This window comes from Electrona antarctica (assembly GCF_951216825.1).
Source record: "Electrona antarctica genome assembly, chromosome: 7".
Lineage (NCBI taxonomy): Eukaryota > Metazoa > Chordata > Actinopteri > Myctophiformes > Myctophidae > Electrona > Electrona antarctica.
Window position 1 is genome coordinate 55151990 of NC_136812.1, and position 17689 is coordinate 55169678.

Below are 17689 nucleotides of genomic sequence, written 5' to 3' on the forward strand. Positions count from 1 at the left end.
GCAAATAATGTAAAGAAAGCACGGAAAGGAGAAATGCTTTATCTCCCAGACTATCCTGGAAGAGACAGTAAGAAATGATGTAACTAGTAACTGTAACTAGTTACTTTTTAAAAGTAACGGTCCCAACACTGCATACTGTCCACTGTCATCAGAGTCATGCCATGCGTGGATATGTTTCTTCTCTTCCAGACCTTTGTGAAGCAACTAAGCAAGCAAGCATTTCATCGGAAATGTGTATTTCAATAAACATTTCATGAACACTTTTCATTGAGTTGTCCATTTCTTTTTAACTGTTGGGGGTTTCAAATGTTGCACTGTGTATATCGTGTTATTGAGACAATGATTAAGGTAATGCTCCCATATGAATGCTTTGCATGAAGGTTAATGCACAGTGTCCTTGTCCATGAAAAAGCATGTTTTATCTTATTTTGGAATATGAGCAATGAGTTAAGTTTTTTTCTAACTTGAGTTAACTTGAGTTTTGATTACAACAAATGCATTCATTATTTTGAAGGTTAGGAATGAATGATTAAATGAACATGAATGGATTGATATAATCAAGTCAAGTCAATTTTATTTCTAGAGCACATTTAAAAACAACCAAGGTTGACCCAAGTGCTAGACAGCATAAAACACGAAGATACAGTAGAAAGAAGATAAAGTAGAAAAAACATTCACGAAGAAAAAAATAAAATAAATACAGAACAAACTATAGAATGGGAGAGCACAGCAACACATGATTAAAAGGGGGGGGGGGCATATGTGTTTTTAAATGCTTTAAATGTTTGATTATTAATTTGACTAAAGCCTTTGACTAAAGCCTTTAGCACAAACATAGCAACTGAAGGGCTTTTGCTCCATATGAGTCCTCATGTGTGATCAAGGACCACTTTGACTAAAGCCTTTACCACAAACTGTGCATGTTCCTCTGTATGACACCATGTTTTTCTGTTTTACGTCTTGCATTTGAATACATCCTTTACCACAAACTGTACAAATAAAGGCCTAATCCCCTGTATGAGTCCTCATGTGTGATTTCAAATGACCACTTTGACTAAAGCCTTTACCACAAACTTTGCATGTAAAGGGCTTTTCCCCTGTATGAATCCTCATGTGTGTTTTCAGATCACCACTAAGACTAAAGCCTTTACCACAAACTTTGCAACTAAAGGGCCTTTCCCCTGTATGAGTCCTCATGTGTGTTTTCAGAATAAACATTTGACTAAAGCCTTTACCACAAACTTTGCAACAAAAGGGCGTTTCCCCTGTATGAGTACTCATGTGTGTTTTCAGATTAATCATTTGACTAAAGCCTTTAGCACAAACTTTGCAAGTAAAGGGCTTTTCCCCTGTATGAGTCATCATGTGTGTTTTCAGATTAAACATTTGACTAAAGCCTGTACCACAAACTTTGCAATTAAATGGCTTTTCCCCTGTATGAGTCTGCATGTGTCTTTTTAGATCGCTTCTCTCACGAAAGTCTTTAGCACAAACTTTGCAAGTAAAGGGCTTTGCCCCCGTATGATTCCTCATGTGTTTTTTCAAATTACTCTTTAGACCAAAGTCTTTACCACACACTTCGCAAGCAAAGGCCTTTTCCCCTGTATGAACAACTGTGTGTCTCTTCAGACTTGCCTTGCAACGAAACATTTTGCCACAATCTGTACAACTAAAACCTTTCTTGTCTGTGTGGATCCTCATGGAGTGAGTTTGTGTTGACGATGTCAGATCATGGGACAGCTTGTGGCTTGAAGAAAATGTTTGTTCTTCCACATTTTGTGTCTTGTGTGAATCCAGCGTGTTTACAGCAGACTGACCTTCCCTGGTCTCCTCCCAGTCGTCACTGTCTTCAGTGATGTCAGATTCAGTACAGTGTGGAGGGAGGAGCTGCTCATCTCTGGTCGGTTGTGATGTTCCACAGTCCTCTACATCAGCTTGCATCGTCATGCGTTGAGTTGTGGTGCTGGCTTCAGCCTCCGTCTCTCTGTTTTCATCATCATCTTCACTTTTCACTGCAATTAATGTCATCGCCATTGAAGTAGCTCCCCTTGTTCATCTTTAATGTGTGGAGGTTGAGGTTCCTCCTGGACCAGACTGGGACTCCTCTCCTCATGTTCAGGGGAAATTTCCTCTTTACACACAGGCAGGTGCAGGAAGTCTAGGGGGGGAAATGTACAATGAGAGCAAAGCATTAAAAGGGCTGGGCGATATGCCAAAATCTCATATCACGATATAGCTCATTTTCTAGATTTAGATATATTTTCTATCTAAGAAATAGATGTTTTCCTCTTTTTTTCAGGCCGAGTAGGCCTACTTAAGTACTTAATTTTGTGTAGTTTACTTACATGCCAAACAGAGAAAGAAACAGGGAAAAGAACACTGATGCCAATAGTCCAAAATCACAGATGATATCCAGTCTAATGATATGGATATAATACTGATGCCCTTCCCATGCACAGACAGGCCTACAGCAATTACAAAAAGAATACAAAATAAAATATATACAATTATTATTGTTAGTATTATTATTATTATAATAATACATTAAAAAGCTAAAATAAAGAAATAAGGTTTTCCCATTCAGACACAGAAGTACAGGCCTGTGTCTGCATTACATTCTCTAAGGGAAAAATAATACCTCATGTCACTACTCCACAGTTGTTTCAGTTCGTTTTAAGCTCTGTATAGGGATTCAAAATATTACACTTTCTGTTGCTCAGTGTAGTTTGTTAAATTTTCGGACGGGAAGCTTAACGATGCTAACAGGTGTTGGATAGAGTGAGAGACAACATGTCGTCACTGTTCAACTCTGCATGCACAGCTGGGTTCGAATAGATATTTTTTGAGTGGTGTAAACCACTCCTACAACTGGTTGAGTGGTGTAAACCACTCCTACAACTGGCTTTTGTGTGCAGAAAAAAATGAGCATGGTTGCTATGTTCAAAATAATTTCTGACGTAATTAAATCACACCCGGGTGAACTGGATGACCGTAGCAACCATGGTCATTTTCTCTGCACAAAAAAAGCCAGTTGTGAAATCACATCCGGGTGTGATTTCATTACGTCAGACATTACGTCAGACCACAGCTGATCATGCTATATAAAACCTTACACCACTCAGTTCACACGGGTGTGATTTTTTCTTTACACATGATCACAACTTCAGTTAGCGTCTTGTGTTGTTGTTGTTGTTGTTATTGCTGCTGAATTATGGACTTTTCAGAAGGAATAATGTATTAATTATTATTATAATTATTGTTAATTTATTCATCTAACACCAATTAGCCTTGAGTGGAAGTGTCTTAAAGCCCTCAAATGCAAGTCTACACCGATGTACGCTCAATTGGCTTGTGCAGCCTTCTTAGCTTTCCGAATGGCAAACGCGACCTACAAATGTAAGTACCCCACAATTAACTCTATCTCTACAGCTAGCTGTTAGCATAAACCCCAGTTCCAGGTGCCAGCATACACATTCACTTTAAAAGACGGTGTTTGCCCGCCCCACCCCACACACACTCTAGTATCATTGGAACATGCACACACTGTTTACCTTTCGTCAGAAGCTTTTACATGGCGGCAGCGGTGCAAAGTCACAAATTAAATCTAAAATGTGGATGGCAGAAAATCCACCAAGGACAGCGATCCAAGAGTTCGAGTTATGGAGTTTTGAAAATCTTCCTTTCAACCGGTTTGCACTGAGATTATATTTGCAATCCCATAGTTGGAACGGTGGGGCGTTGCTATAGTAACCGGACCAATGTTAAAAGCTTCCGTAGACCTCAACCATTATTGCGAACGCAGTGATTGCGAACGCAGTGATTGCGAACGCAGTGAGCATTTACTATGAGACCCAGCAGATCATGTCTGTCTGTCTGTCTGTCTGTCTGTGTGTGTCACGCTGTAACACCCACCACCAGAGGGCGCAGCTGTATCACACACAAAAACACACACACACACACATGCACGCACACACACACAACTTAACTTAAAAAAAAACTTAACTTAAAAAAAACTTAACTTAAAAAAACTTTAAAAAAAAAACTTAAAAAAAACTTAACTTAAAACAAATCTTTAAAAAAAACGTAACTTAAAAAAAAAACTTAAAAATAAAAAACTTAAAAAAAATAAAAGAGAACTAAAAAAAAACCTTAAAAAGTACGTAATTTATTCTAATTGTTGTTATTGCAATTTACGAGCTGCGTTCGCTTCCCGCGTTCGCGCGTCTTACTTGTATAGACTGAGTATAGGCTATACGTTGGGGTTCGTATATATATGGACCTGGGATATGAAGCCATAGATATATATAAACTCTAGATGGCTCAAGGCGGAGTTTCTGACGTCGTTCACCCGGCAGCCATCTTACTTCGGGGCTACAGTACAGTATGTTCAATGGCAGCTCAAACAGAAACAGTCATAACTCGCTCAAATCTTGACGGATTTACAAACGGGTTGGTTTATTACAAACGTTGTCAACGTGGCTCTGATTCAGGACGCGTATCTGCTTGATTTTCTTTATATATGAACGTCGTATAAAAGCATATAAGTATGCGGACGTCTCTGACGTTTATAACAAACCAAAGCGTTTGAAAATCGGTTGAAAATTGAGCAAGTTATGGTCATTTAAGAGTACATGTCCCATAGACACAATGTTATGTGGCCCGAGGTAAGATGGCCGCCACGTAACGACGTCGCTCTCCATTGGCCAACAGCGCGGGTGAGCTATCTAGAGTTTATATATATCTATGTATGAAGCCACCTAGCGTCGACGTACGTATATATACGGACTTGGGGGGAAAATAGTTAAATGACATTCGCATCAAATAGTGGACCATTATCCAACACAGACTTATGAATTGAAACTTTGTTCGTCCAATGCTATCATGTAGCAGCGAGGGCCATGTAGTTAATTAGAATGGTCAGCAAACTAAGTGTTAAAGGGACACTTCACCCTTTTTGCAAAACAATATATGTTAAGGACGTTTAGAAGATTTAGAACACTTTCCTGTGGGTCTTTATGTGTGTAATATGTGGTTTCAGATATTTTAGATTTTAGCAGTGAGCCCAGTGTCTCTGATGTCATGGACAGTGGGGCTCACTTCCTCCCTGGACTACAATTCCCATAATGCTTTGGTGCACTGCATCCCCCCTACAATTCCCCCCCCCTTTGGTGCACTGCATCCCCCCTATCCTTGTGGATAGGGGGGCTGTCTTACTGAGACAACATGTAGTCCAGGAAGTAAGTGAGCCCAGTGTCCATGACATCAGAGACACTGGGCTCACTGCTGAAATCTAAAATATCTAAAACCACATATTACACACACAAAGAGGTACAAGATTCAAACCTTTTATAGCAGTGGTGGCTGGAACATTATCAGCAGATTTGTCTTTGCTCACATTTTCCAAATGTTAAATTTGATGATGGAGCGCTGATTGTGCTGTAAATAGTAGGGATGCACGATAACGGTAGCATAATCTGAATTGGCCATATCGGCCATAACAATGTCATTATCGGTATCGGAACAGCCTCATTGTGTAGCTTGGCTTGTTTCCATTGTGGCCCCCTGTATAATATCGGAATCTGTCAGAATCGGTATCGGCAGATAATGACACTGCAAAGTCAAAAGGTAGACATCGAAGAGGAAGGATGAATGGGGAAGGAACACAACATATGGAATGTCTGAACAGGTTCTGAAAATATATCCATATATGGAGATCTAAGGGTTTGAGGTCAGATGTAGAGTTGCTGGCCAATATTGATGACATCAGGGATCTCCATATAAGGGGCTTAACTGTGACAGCAGGACGCATTTACTATGACATCAGGGTCTCCACATCTCCATCCCTGATGATGTCACATGATGTCATGAGACCTGGGTACCATGGTGGTGCCCGACACACTGACGGGAAATGCTTGAATGCTACTCCTGTAGAAAACTGAACCAGACAAAATAGATTTATATTATGAACTAGAATGTTTGTTTTTGTTTGTTTTTTAACAATTATAAATCTAATCTCAAAATGAAAGAACATCTAGCTGCAAGCAGTATTTCTTCATGGCATATTTGAAACAGCCAATCAGTTTGATAACAGATTAATGATCCTGAAATAGATAACACAAGTAGGTATAATATTGTTGCCGTCAGGTGGAAGTATAAAATAGTAGCAGATCAATAGCTTGTAGATCGGCTATTTATGCTACTTGTGTAACACTTCAATATGATGAATTAGGACATTCATGTACGAAGAAAAACACTGAAAAACATGGAGATACAAGGTTATTGCACAATAGCAACGATAAAAAGTAAATAGCTGCTAGAACAGTGAGAATCATGTAGATCTCAGGATTCACATGGAAGTGAATGGGGGCGGATACGGCGGTGACGTGTGTTTACATCAATGATCTCTGGTGACGAGCCTATTCACTAAAACTTAGGATATGCGGCGATCCCAACATAGAGATCCTGTGCATGACTCTAAGACTATTCTACCAAGCAGCGAAAACCATTGCTGACAGTGTGTATATGAATCTCTACTGATCATAATGTTGTGTGCTTGACTCCAGTCGATAAGTCAAAACTAAAGAGAGGGAAGGTAAGAAAGTAGTTAGGAGTCAGGACATGGACAAATGAGAGCAGGGAACAACTATAAGCATGCCTGGACTGGGCAGATTGGGTCACTTTTAGATATGGTTCATTGAAATTGCTATGGTTACACATTATTATATTAATTTCTGTTTGATTGATTGATTGAAAATTGTATTAACAGTTTGCAGAATTACAGTACATTTCAAGCACAAACTCAATACAAAGGCTGTTAACTGTGAGTGGACGACCCAATTAAGCATTACACTTGTTTACAACAGGGTCCACCATGTTCAATTCATCAAAACATTTAGAGACGTACAAATAGACACGTCTATATAGACAAAGAACAGTACAGGAATTCATCATAATGGAGGTAAAAAGGGAAAAGAAACATATACAGTGAGGGGGAAAAGGGGGGGGCGGTGGGGGGGATTCAGATTTTACGGGGGCCAGTTTCGAATTGCAGCCATCCGTAGGTGCCCTTTGAGAGCGGTTTTGAAGGAGTCAAGGGATTCGCATGTCTTAATGACTGTTGGTAGGGCGTTCCACATTTTGGTGGCATAGGAGCGAAAAGAATTTAGTCCCTTGTTTGTGCCGAATCTGGGTTGAACATGATTCGTTGCACTCCCTCTGGTGTTGTGGGTGTGGACTTCGTTAACATTAAGGAAGTATCTACACAGGTACATGGGTATCTTGGTGGAGTATCGAATCTTGTGGACCAGACCCATTGCAAGATGCTGTACTCTGTCGCCGACCCTAAGCCATGCCAGTCTGTCAAAGTGGGCAGGGGTGAGGTGGGGTTGGGGGGTGAGGCCAAGTAGGAGCCTGACCAGTTTGTTTTGGGAGGTCTGGAGCCTAGTTTTAAGGGCCTTTGAGGTGCTGTGGTACCAGGAGGTGCATGCATAGTCAAAGAAGCCTTGTACAAGGGCTCCTGTTAAGGTCTTCAAGGTGTTTTTGTCGACCAGTGAGGAGATCCTGTAAAGGAATCTTGTTCTTTGGTTGAATTTTTGATTACGTTGGTGGCCATTTGATCACCGGAAAGATTAGCCTCCAGGATGGAACCTAGGTAGGTAATTTCATCTTTACGTGTGATAACATTGTCACCCACTCTAACCAAGAAGCCATTTGCCTTGCTGAGATTACTATTAGATCCAAAGAGAATGGATTCAGTTTTTCCCAGGTGTAAAGATAGTTTGTTATCAGCGAGCCAGGTGCAGATTCTACCGAGTTCAGAGCTGAGGGCATTTTCAACCTGCAGTTTGTCCCTGTCCGAGACCAGCAGTGCCGAGTCATCTGCGAACAGGAACAAGTTGCAGTCACAAGCTGAAGTCATGTCGTTAACATATATTAGGAACAGTAGAGGCCCTAGTATGCTTCCTTGTGGAACGCCACAGCTCACTGGGAGGGGGGGGGGGGACAGTGCTCCGTTCACTTCCACCATCTGTGCTCTCCCCTCCAGGTAGGATTGCATCCAGCTCACTGATGTGCTATCGAAACCAATTGCTTTTAGCTTGTTAACCAGTATGGAGTGGTTCACTGTGTCAAAAGCCTTTTGGAGGTCCAGCATGACCATGCCGCAGTATTTGCCAGCGTCCACCTCTTGTTTGATGTGGTCGCTCAAATAGAGAAGGCATGTGTCAGTGGAGTGGGATGTTCTGAAGCCAGATTGGAACTCGTACAATAATTTATTAGTGGCAAGATACTTTTCAACCTGACTATTTTTTCCATCACTTTCGAGATGGAGCTTAGAATAGAAATAGGGCGGTAGTTGCCGGGGTCTAATTTACTCCCTTTCTTGTGCAGGGGGGTTACTTTGGCCAGTTTGAAATCTAGGGGGACCTGTCCCTGTTTGATGGAGAGGTTTACTATGTGGGTGATGATTGGAGCTATAGAGATGGCTGAGTCTCTGAGAAATTTGGAGGGAATATTGTCATGGCCAGTGGCCTTGTGGGGTTGGAGGGCACTCCGTTTCTTAAGTACCTCATCAGTTGTTACCATAACTAATTTAAAATCGTCTTTACAAACACCTAGGTTTCTGTAGAAGGTTTTAATGTGCTCTACACCAAAGAGCCCAGAGTGGGAGGGCAGATTGTTAACCAGCGTTGTTGATATGTTTGTAAAGAAGATGTTCAAGTAGTTGGCCACATCAAGCTTGTCAGTGATGAGAGTGTTGTTCGCTTTAATGTTTATGTTTGAAAACCTGGTTTTCAGTTTCTGACTATAGCCTAATTGGTTGTTGAGTAGCTTCCAGAGCTCTCGAGGATTGTTTTTGTTTTCCTCAGCTTTATTATTAATGAAGTTACTTTTGGCGGATTTGATCATGGCAGTAACATTATTTCTTAGCCTGTTTCGTTGGGTTTTTAGGTTGTCCAGCTGAGCTTGGAGACCCCTGTTGAAGCGCTTGGCAAGCTTTGACTTGCATTTTAGAAATTCAGAGCATTTTTTGTCTCTGGCATTCGTTGCAGTCATTATGTCCGAATTCATCCATGGCTCCGAGCGGGTTTTGACCCTGATGGTTCTCAGAGGAGCCATGTAGTTCAGTACTGATGTAAATTTGGTTTTGAAGCCAAGCCAAGCTTCTTCGACAAGTGTGCTGTTAAGCTCATCGGACCAATCCAGACTCTCCAATTCTTGGTTAAAGGCCTCACTAGAGTAGGTTTTGAGGTCCCTTGATATGACTGCTTTGTGGCAGCCAGACTTTGTTTTTTGCGGGTACAGAATATCATGAAATGATCACTAAGCCTGCATACAATAACACCTTTCTTGGAGATTCTGGATTTGTCCGAGGTCAGAATGAGATCAATGACAGTTTGAGTAGAAACACACACTCTAGTGGGTTGGGTAATAAGCTGGCTAATACTATGCAGATCACAAAACCTACTAAATGACAGGCGCCTCTTTACGCTGTACGTCTGTATTCAGATCGCCCATCAGGATTTTCTCTGCACCCTCCCCCTCAGCTAAGCAACCCTCAAGAATATCATAAAGCCTTGCTGATCAGGAGGTCTGTAGACTGTGCCAACTAGTACTGATTTCGCATTTTTGAAAATTAATTCAACCCACACAGTTTCAATTTCAACATGCTGTAAGTCAGTACGGGTAATGAATTCAGTATCTTTGTGGATATACATGCAAACACCACCCCCATTACGGTTTCTATCATTTCTGACTACTGAATAGTTCTCAATTTCAATCTCAGCGTCCCTGATGGATTCATCTAGTTTGGTCTCAGAAAAACACAAAATGTTTGCCTTGCCGGTAAGGAATAATTCTCTAATTTCGGCCAGTTTGGAATAAAGGCTGTTTACATTGAGATGAAAAAGATGAATACCATTGTTGTTGAGGATTGATTTGTTGATGTCAGCAATTGAGAAGAGTTGATCAGGTCCATTGTCTTTGTTAGTAGCCATGGGTTGACCAGGTCCATTGTCTTGTCCAGTGGCTGAGGTGTGAATGGGGGAGGGCGGTGGAATGTGGGGGGTGGCGCCGTTGAACCTGGTAATGTCTGCAGCCAGATCCAACTCAATGGCGGCCGTGTTGATTGCCGACACCTCTGGGTCCGCGGCTGGGGTGGGAATGGAGGAAGGTGGTGGTCCATTGTCCTCAGTAGCCCTGGGTTGACTGGAGGTGTGGGGGAGGGGGGGGTGTTCCTCGGTCAGCTCAGGTAGGCCTGTGTTGTGACGGTAGGCCACGTTGATCTCTGCCGCTGGGGCGCCTTCAGAAAACAAGACAGCTGCGGTGGTATATGGGGGTCCGCTGGCGTTGGCGCCCTGGAAGGCGTGGAAGGCGTGGCGCGTTGCGATGGAAACGGCCGATGTTTGCGGAAGCAACTGTTGCTGCAGAGCGAGCAGTCTCGCTTGAGATCGAGTGAACGGACCAGGATTGGAATGAATGTCTCCCGAAAGCAGCAGGCAAAGAATAATCACAGTTCTGCGATCCATTTTGCCAGTCGGGGGTTTGTTCTTGCGATCGGGGTTTGCTGTTAACAAGGCGTGAATCGCCGCCGACACAAAAGAAATGTGTTTACATTCCGAGCCGTTTAGGAGGAAAAAGTCGCTGTGAAGCTCCTCCGCTTCGTTTCCGTATCGTTCCATCTCTTCATGGTGTAAAGTCCATGTTGAATTAAAGAACGTAGCCATGTCGCTGCGTTGACTGGAGAGAGCTCTGGAATGCGACTGCTCAGGTCGAGGTGTGAATCGCGAGTCTGTGTAGACTTGGTTGTTCCTACAAAGGAGATCTATACACATCTACCCAAACAATAAATCAGGTGTGACATGGATATAAAGGAGGTAATAAATGAAAGGAAGATGGCCTTCATAAACAAAGATTTTGGTGCACTTAAATTAAATAAAGCTAAAAATCAAAATGAAGCAGGCAAAATTGGCACATGGCCGGCGTCTCTAGACTCTAGAGGATGTGTTTACAGCCAATAATCACAAAAAGGTGTGGGTCACTATGACTGGAATGTCAGCCCCAACCAAAACTATTGTGACAGATAATGAACTTGGCCGTGCTGATGACCTGAATACTTTCTTGGCCAGATTTGAATCATTGGGCAATGCTTGTAGGTGCACTGAGATGTAACACCTGCCCCCTCAGACAGAATCGTCAGGAAAGTGTGTCAGTGTACTAATATAACACAAGGAAAGCTAATTTGTGCAGTGCTTTTTCACCCTCAAGGATTTTGCATCCAAGTTGGCTCCAGTGTATTTCAATTTTCAAACCTCTGTAGACACACACACAATTCCTCCGTCTTGGAGAACCTCAAACATAAAACCATTATCCAAAATCCAAAGTCCAAAAGAACATAAGGATTATAGACGCACTTCAGTGATTATGAAATCACTCGAAAGGATAGGCTTCTGTTACAATATCTTGTTAGTATAACCAAAGACAAATGTGACTTGCACTTACAGACAAGACACTTGGCACTGTCATACCAGACCAATACATTCTAAAATACTCTGATGATACAGCTTTGATTTATCTTCTAGATAGTTTGTGATTCTGTGTTGCACCAACACAGAGTTAATAAGGTGGTTGTGTGGAGTGATGACAACACTCTCATCATTAACACAAAAAAGACGGAAGAGATTGTTTTTGGTGAACCATTAGAGACACAGATCCCACTTTACTATTCATAGTGAACAGATCAACCAGGTATGTTCATATACATACCTAGGAGTATTAATAGACCATAGTGTGTCATGGAAATATCAGATTGAAACAGTGTATAAGAAAACAAAGCAAATAATCTATTTCCTTCACCGTTTAAGATCGTTTGGTGCAAGTAGACAAAATGTGTCTACTTGCACCAAACGATCTTAAACGGTTTAATGGACTGGTCAAACATTTTTACATTGGGTTAGGGTTAGACTAGGGAAGACTAGCTGGTTACCATGGCGCCAGCCTAATGGGGATCTTAAATCAAATCAAATCTAACTTGTCCGTATAGGGCAGGCAATCAACATGAATTAATGACAGCTGTGACTTTCTTGTCTGTGTAGCGCAGGCAATTTCATTCCCTGTAGAGAGAGGGACTCAACTTAAAGTGACTTCTAAGTTCCACTTTCCTTAAAAAAACTACAACTATATTTTACATCCTCAACATTGCGGTGTGCTAATACTACAGATTATAATGTACATTTTAAAAAACAGGGACACATTACATTGGAAACCTATTTGCATCACTGTATAATGGAGGTGGACGGCAGGGAAACATTTCATTGCTAGCAACCTCAGCTTTAGAATGTCTGTCATTACCATCCTGGTCAAGACCTCTTTCCCGCTGTATGGGTCCTCATGTGTCTTTTTAGAACACCCGTTTGAGCAAAGCTTTTACCACAAACTGTACAAGAAAATGGCTTTTCACCTGTATGAGATCTCATGTGTTTTTTTAGATTATTCTTGTGAGCACAGCCTTTACCACATACTGTGCATGTATAGGGTTTTTCACCTGTATGAGTCATCATGTGTGATTTTAGACTACCTGACTGAGTAAAGCCATTACCACACACTGTACAAGCAAAGGGCTTTTCGCCTGTATGAATCCTCATGTGTTTTTTTAGATCACCTATTCCAACAGAACCTTTACCACATACTGTACAAGAAAGGGGCTTTTCACCTGTATGAGTCATCATGTGGTCTTTTAGATGAGTTGTGTTAACACAGCCTTTACCACATACTGTACAAGAAAATGGCATTTTGCCTGTATGAGTTCTCATGTGTGTTTTTAGAGTACCCGCCTGAGTAAAGTGTTTAGCACAAACTGTACAAGCAAAGGGCTTTTCGCCTGTATGAATCCTCATGTGTGTTTTAAGATCTCCCTTTTGATTAAACATTTTGCCACATTCTGTACAACTAAAACATTTCTTCCCTGTGTGACTCCTCATGGAGTGAGTTTGTTTTGATGATTTCAGGTCCTGGGACAGCTTGCGCTGTCCTCCCACATTTTGTGTGTTTTGTGATTTCAGTGTGTTTAAAGCCTCCCACTCATCACTGTCTTCAGTGTCAGATTCAGAACAGTGTGACGAGAGGAGCTGGTCATCACTAGTTGGTTGTGGTGTTCCACAGTCCTCTACATCAGCTTGTGTTTTCATGTGTTCAGTTGAGGTGCCGGCTACAGGATCTGTCTCTCTGTTTTCATCATCATCTTCACTTTTCACTGCTAGTAATGTCAAAGCTGACCCACCAGCCTCTTCTGGTCTTTGTGGTTCCTCCTGGACCAGACTGGAGCTCCTCTCCTCTTCAGGTGTAACCCCCTCTTCACACACAGAGATGTGCAGAACGTCTAGGAAACATAATACAACAAAACTCTGGAAGTGTCTGGAAAAAGTATCAACAGATTACTCAATTTGACAACACTGCACTCTTTGCTGTAAATAGTGTGGCTGTTGTTTGTTTACATTGGAGCGCTCTCATAGATGTGAGACGAGCTGAATGAGAGGTAATCATTAATATTTTGAAAGAAATGACTTGTAAATGTTAGATCAGTGAATCTTCTGCAGCAGGTTAGTTAATACTGAAGTAGAATTAACCTCAAAGCTTCAGTGAACCTGTGACAAAAGCACATTATTAATGTTGTTCTGCTTTATTTTCTGTACATGTTATTTATTGTCGAGAGCTATGTAACATGTGGGTTGTGAGAGTCTTATTCTTTCTTATTCATATATGAAAGGTAACGGGGCTGGTACAAGGGTGATTGACAGGTGTCAGTGATTGATGCCACCACCCAAGTTTACTTAGGTAGGAAGTGACACACGGGAGAGATCTCCCAAACAAACAGGTTGTGGGCCTGCACGGAGGAGAAGAGGAGCTCCAGGCGCCAGATAGCATTGTGCGTTTGAACCGACATTAACGTGTAAACGCGCTGATCTGCAGCCAATACTATAAGAACAGTCGGACCCATCCGGAAAAGTGACGCGCTTGTTGCTGCCTCGGGGGGTCGACGTTGGAATCTATATCTGCCGGCGGTTGGAGGCTAACAGAGCTGCTGTGACCGGTGAGATCATTCCAAAGTGTTCTTGAAGGATTATAAATACTAAGGGGTACCCCACGCGTGTCGTTCATTGCGTTGGATTGAACTATTATACAGACTCTCGCGTGCGCGCGCCTCGTTGGAAGAGGAGGACGGATGCGGTCTTTATTAATTGTTTATTTCCAAGCGCAGTTGCGTTCCGCTGACTTTGGGACTGGTTTGGGGTGGGAGGGGGGTTTGAATGTAATTATTGACTGTTGGTTTAAGTTTGTTTTCTTGTTTGTTTATTATTTAGTAGGGACAGAGGCAGGGAAAGACGTCATGGTGATGTGCACTGTTTACCTGTGATAATACAACTTTTGAGTATCCCTATAAAGTGTTAAGAGTTAACCCTACGGTCCCGCTTATTTATTCCTTAGTTAATAATTTGCCTTGCTGTGAAGAGGGCGATTGTTACAGGTGGTGGCCCATACGGGGACTGCGGGTTAAAACAATATGGGGATAGCTTGATTTGGTAATTGTTGTAAAAAGGGTAAAATAGTACACTGTAAAAAAAAAAGCCAAGATCAAACAAGAAATATACACTGCAAAAAACAACAAAAAAAACATGGAGAGAAGTGAGGGCACTACTATTACTGTGGAGCTGGCCTTAATTAGGAAGGAGCTGCAAATCCTCAAAAACCAGGTGCAGTGTGTGCAGGGTGAGTTCGAGATGTCCATGGAGAGTACTTTTAATAGGGAAGAAGTCCTAAGAGGGTACGTGGATCGCGGAATGGCAGAAATGGAGATTCTCGTCAAGAACTCAGTAGAGCAGGTACAGAAAAACTGTTTTATGAGGATTGACGAGAAATGGAACAGTGAGGCGTTGAAAATAAAAAGAGCCAGTGCATCACACCTAGGGTCCAACACTCTGCCTAACCCTCACGGTTGTTCCACCAGCGCTCCCTACCATCTGGACTCCCATGGCCGTCCCTCCAGCACCAAGAAGGCTAATAGACAAGGCGGTAACAAAGGACTCAAAAAGGAGACTAGGAAGGGGGCTCAGTTGGCACACGCGGACGTCAAACTGGTGCAGCAGGTCAAGGGTGAGTTTCCGCCATCGAGAGGTGGTGGTGGTGCCACTCCAGGGTCCCGGGGTCGAGGTGTCCCACCTGAGGTGGAGTGCCTGATCCAGAGGTGGCCGTCAGGGTTAACCCTGGAAGGCCTAAAGGAGGTTCAACGTGCGGATCCTAAACTCATCCGTCTACGGGAAGATCTGGACCCGTCCGACCAGCGAACGGGCCACATGGGCTATGAGGAGATCCAGGGAATCCTGTATCGTAGGCGGTCGACCAACGGCTCTAGACGGAAGTACCAGGTGGTGGTACCGGAAGACCTGACCCATCCTTTCCTGGAACAGTTCCATGACTGTCGGACTAGTGGTCATCCTGGTCGGCTGAGGACTCTTCTCCGGATCCTTGAGGTGTCCTGGTGGCCAACGATCCGCAGAGACGTGTGGGAGTACATCGCCAGATGTCACGTGTGTCAGCGGGGCAGGCCAGAGAACAGCGAGCCAACCGGTAGGTTGCAGCCCACTCAAGGAGACCAGGCACCACCTGTCCTTGTGATCGACCCGACGGGGCCGGTCTCGAGATGCGGGAGAAGAAACACGATGCTGCAGGTCACCATTGACTACAGCACCAGGTGGGCCATGGTCAGAGAAGTTCAACGAGGGGTGGGGGGATCTCAGGCCAGAAAAGCCAAGTATGAAACCTGGCGGAACAATGCGCAGTTCCAGCCAGACACTTTGGACTGGGCGAGAACTTCTCCACTCCCAAAAGCATCTGCATACTCGTCAAAGCTAGTGCCCCCGAAGTGGTCAGGTTCAGTTATAAGACGAGTCAGATAGGCCCTGGAATTTACCTAATGGAACGGAAAGATTGTTAAAGCGGAACTGTTTAATGTGGTCAACCTCAAACCCTCCTTTGGGAGGACTTGGAGAATTAGCTTCCAGCTGGGGGGGGGGGGACTGTGACAAAAGCACATTATTAATGTTGTTCTGCTTTATTTTCTGTACATGTTATTTATTGTCGAGAGCTATGTAACATGTGGGTTGTGAGAGTCTTATTCTTTCTTATTCATATATGAAAGGTAACGGGGCTGGTACAAGAGTGATTGACAGGTGTCAGTGATTGATGCCACCACCCAAGTTTACTTAGGTAGGAAGTGACACACGGGAGAGATCTCCCAAACAAACAGGTTGTGGGCCTGCACGGAGGAGAAGAGGAGCTCCAGGCGCCAGATAGCATTGTGCGTTTGAACCGACATTAACGTGTAAACGCGCTGATCTGCAGCCAATACTATAAGAACAGTCGGACCCATCCGGAAAAGTGACGCGCTTGTTGCTGCCTCGGGGGGTCGACGTTGGAATCTATATCTGCCGGCGGTTGGAGGCTAACAGAGCTGCTGTGACCGGTGAGATCATTCCAAAGTGTTCTTGAAGGATTATAAATACTAAGGGGTACCCCACGCGTGTCGTTCATTGCGTTGGATTGAACTATTATACAGACTCTCGCGTGCGCGCGCCTCGTTGGAAGAGGAGGACGGATGCGGTCTTTATTAATTGTTTATTTCCAAGCGCAGTTGCGTTCCGCTGACTTTGGGACTGGTTTGGGGTGGGAGGGGGGTTTGAATGTAATTATTGACTGTTGGTTTAAGTTTGTTTTCTTGTTTGTTTATTATTTAGTAGGGACAGAGGCAGGGAAAGACGTCATGGTGATGTGCACTGTTTACCTGTGATAATACAACTTTTGAGTATCCCTATAAAGTGTTAAGAGTTAACCCTACGGTCCCGCTTATTTATTCCTTAGTTAATAATTTGCCTTGCTGTGAAGAGGGCGATTGTTACAAACCCATTAATAATAAAGGCTTTGTGACATTAATAAGGACTTTGATAATAAAGACTTTGATGTTACATTAATAACAACTTTAATAATAAGGCTGTTCATGTGCCATGAATAAGGACGATAGCATTATCCGCTTAACACTATTTTTTGCCGGTGAATTCTTCAAACAATAATCGCTAGATTGACTCCAATCAAGATACAGGTTTGGAGGATTTAGCAGGTGTAGGATATACATCTAATCAGGCCTAGGCTGGAATTGCCATGGTGATCACCAACACTAGGCCACTGCCAGAGTCTTTTCTACACATTTACACATCCCTGCAGGCAAATTAATATTGTTTATGTTGTTTGCTTTGATTGAACACATACTCCGTAATATGATTTGGGTTATAAATAAAGTGTTAGTTTTGATTATTGTGTATTCATATAAACCAAATTCATATAAGTCCACCATGGCACCGTTGGAGGTGCGACAAAGAAAGCAGGAAGACCATCCTTCTGTATGAAATAATACTATTATACTAAAAAAGGATAAAGATGAAGGGAAAAGATACCTTTTTCCAGACAAATAATGTTTCAAGTTTACAGTACTGCCAATCAGCGGCAGCTAGAGGCGGGATCAAGGCATACACAGTGCTGCCTTGATCCCGCCTCTAGCTGCCGCTGATTGGCCAGGCCGTTTTGTGGCCGGGCATCCAGTCTGCCTGAGAGTTCCCAGATGGGAGCAGGAGGGGAGAACCCA

The 17689-nt window shown here is 42.9% G+C and overlaps 1 protein-coding gene across 1 annotated transcript in view; it reads right to left on the reverse strand.

The window, feature by feature from the left end:
• Positions 1 to 616: 616 nt before the first annotated feature.
• The window catches only part of LOC306926760 (uncharacterized protein), a 31799-nt gene continuing 14726 nt past the window's right edge, over positions 617 to 17689 (reverse strand). Inside the window, exon 5 of the mRNA XM_079506176.1 lies at positions 617 to 2158. Coding sequence (XP_079362302.1) covers positions 2025 to 2158 — 134 coding nt within the window. The 3' untranslated portion in view covers positions 617 to 2024. The remainder of the gene's footprint in view (positions 2159 to 17689) is intronic.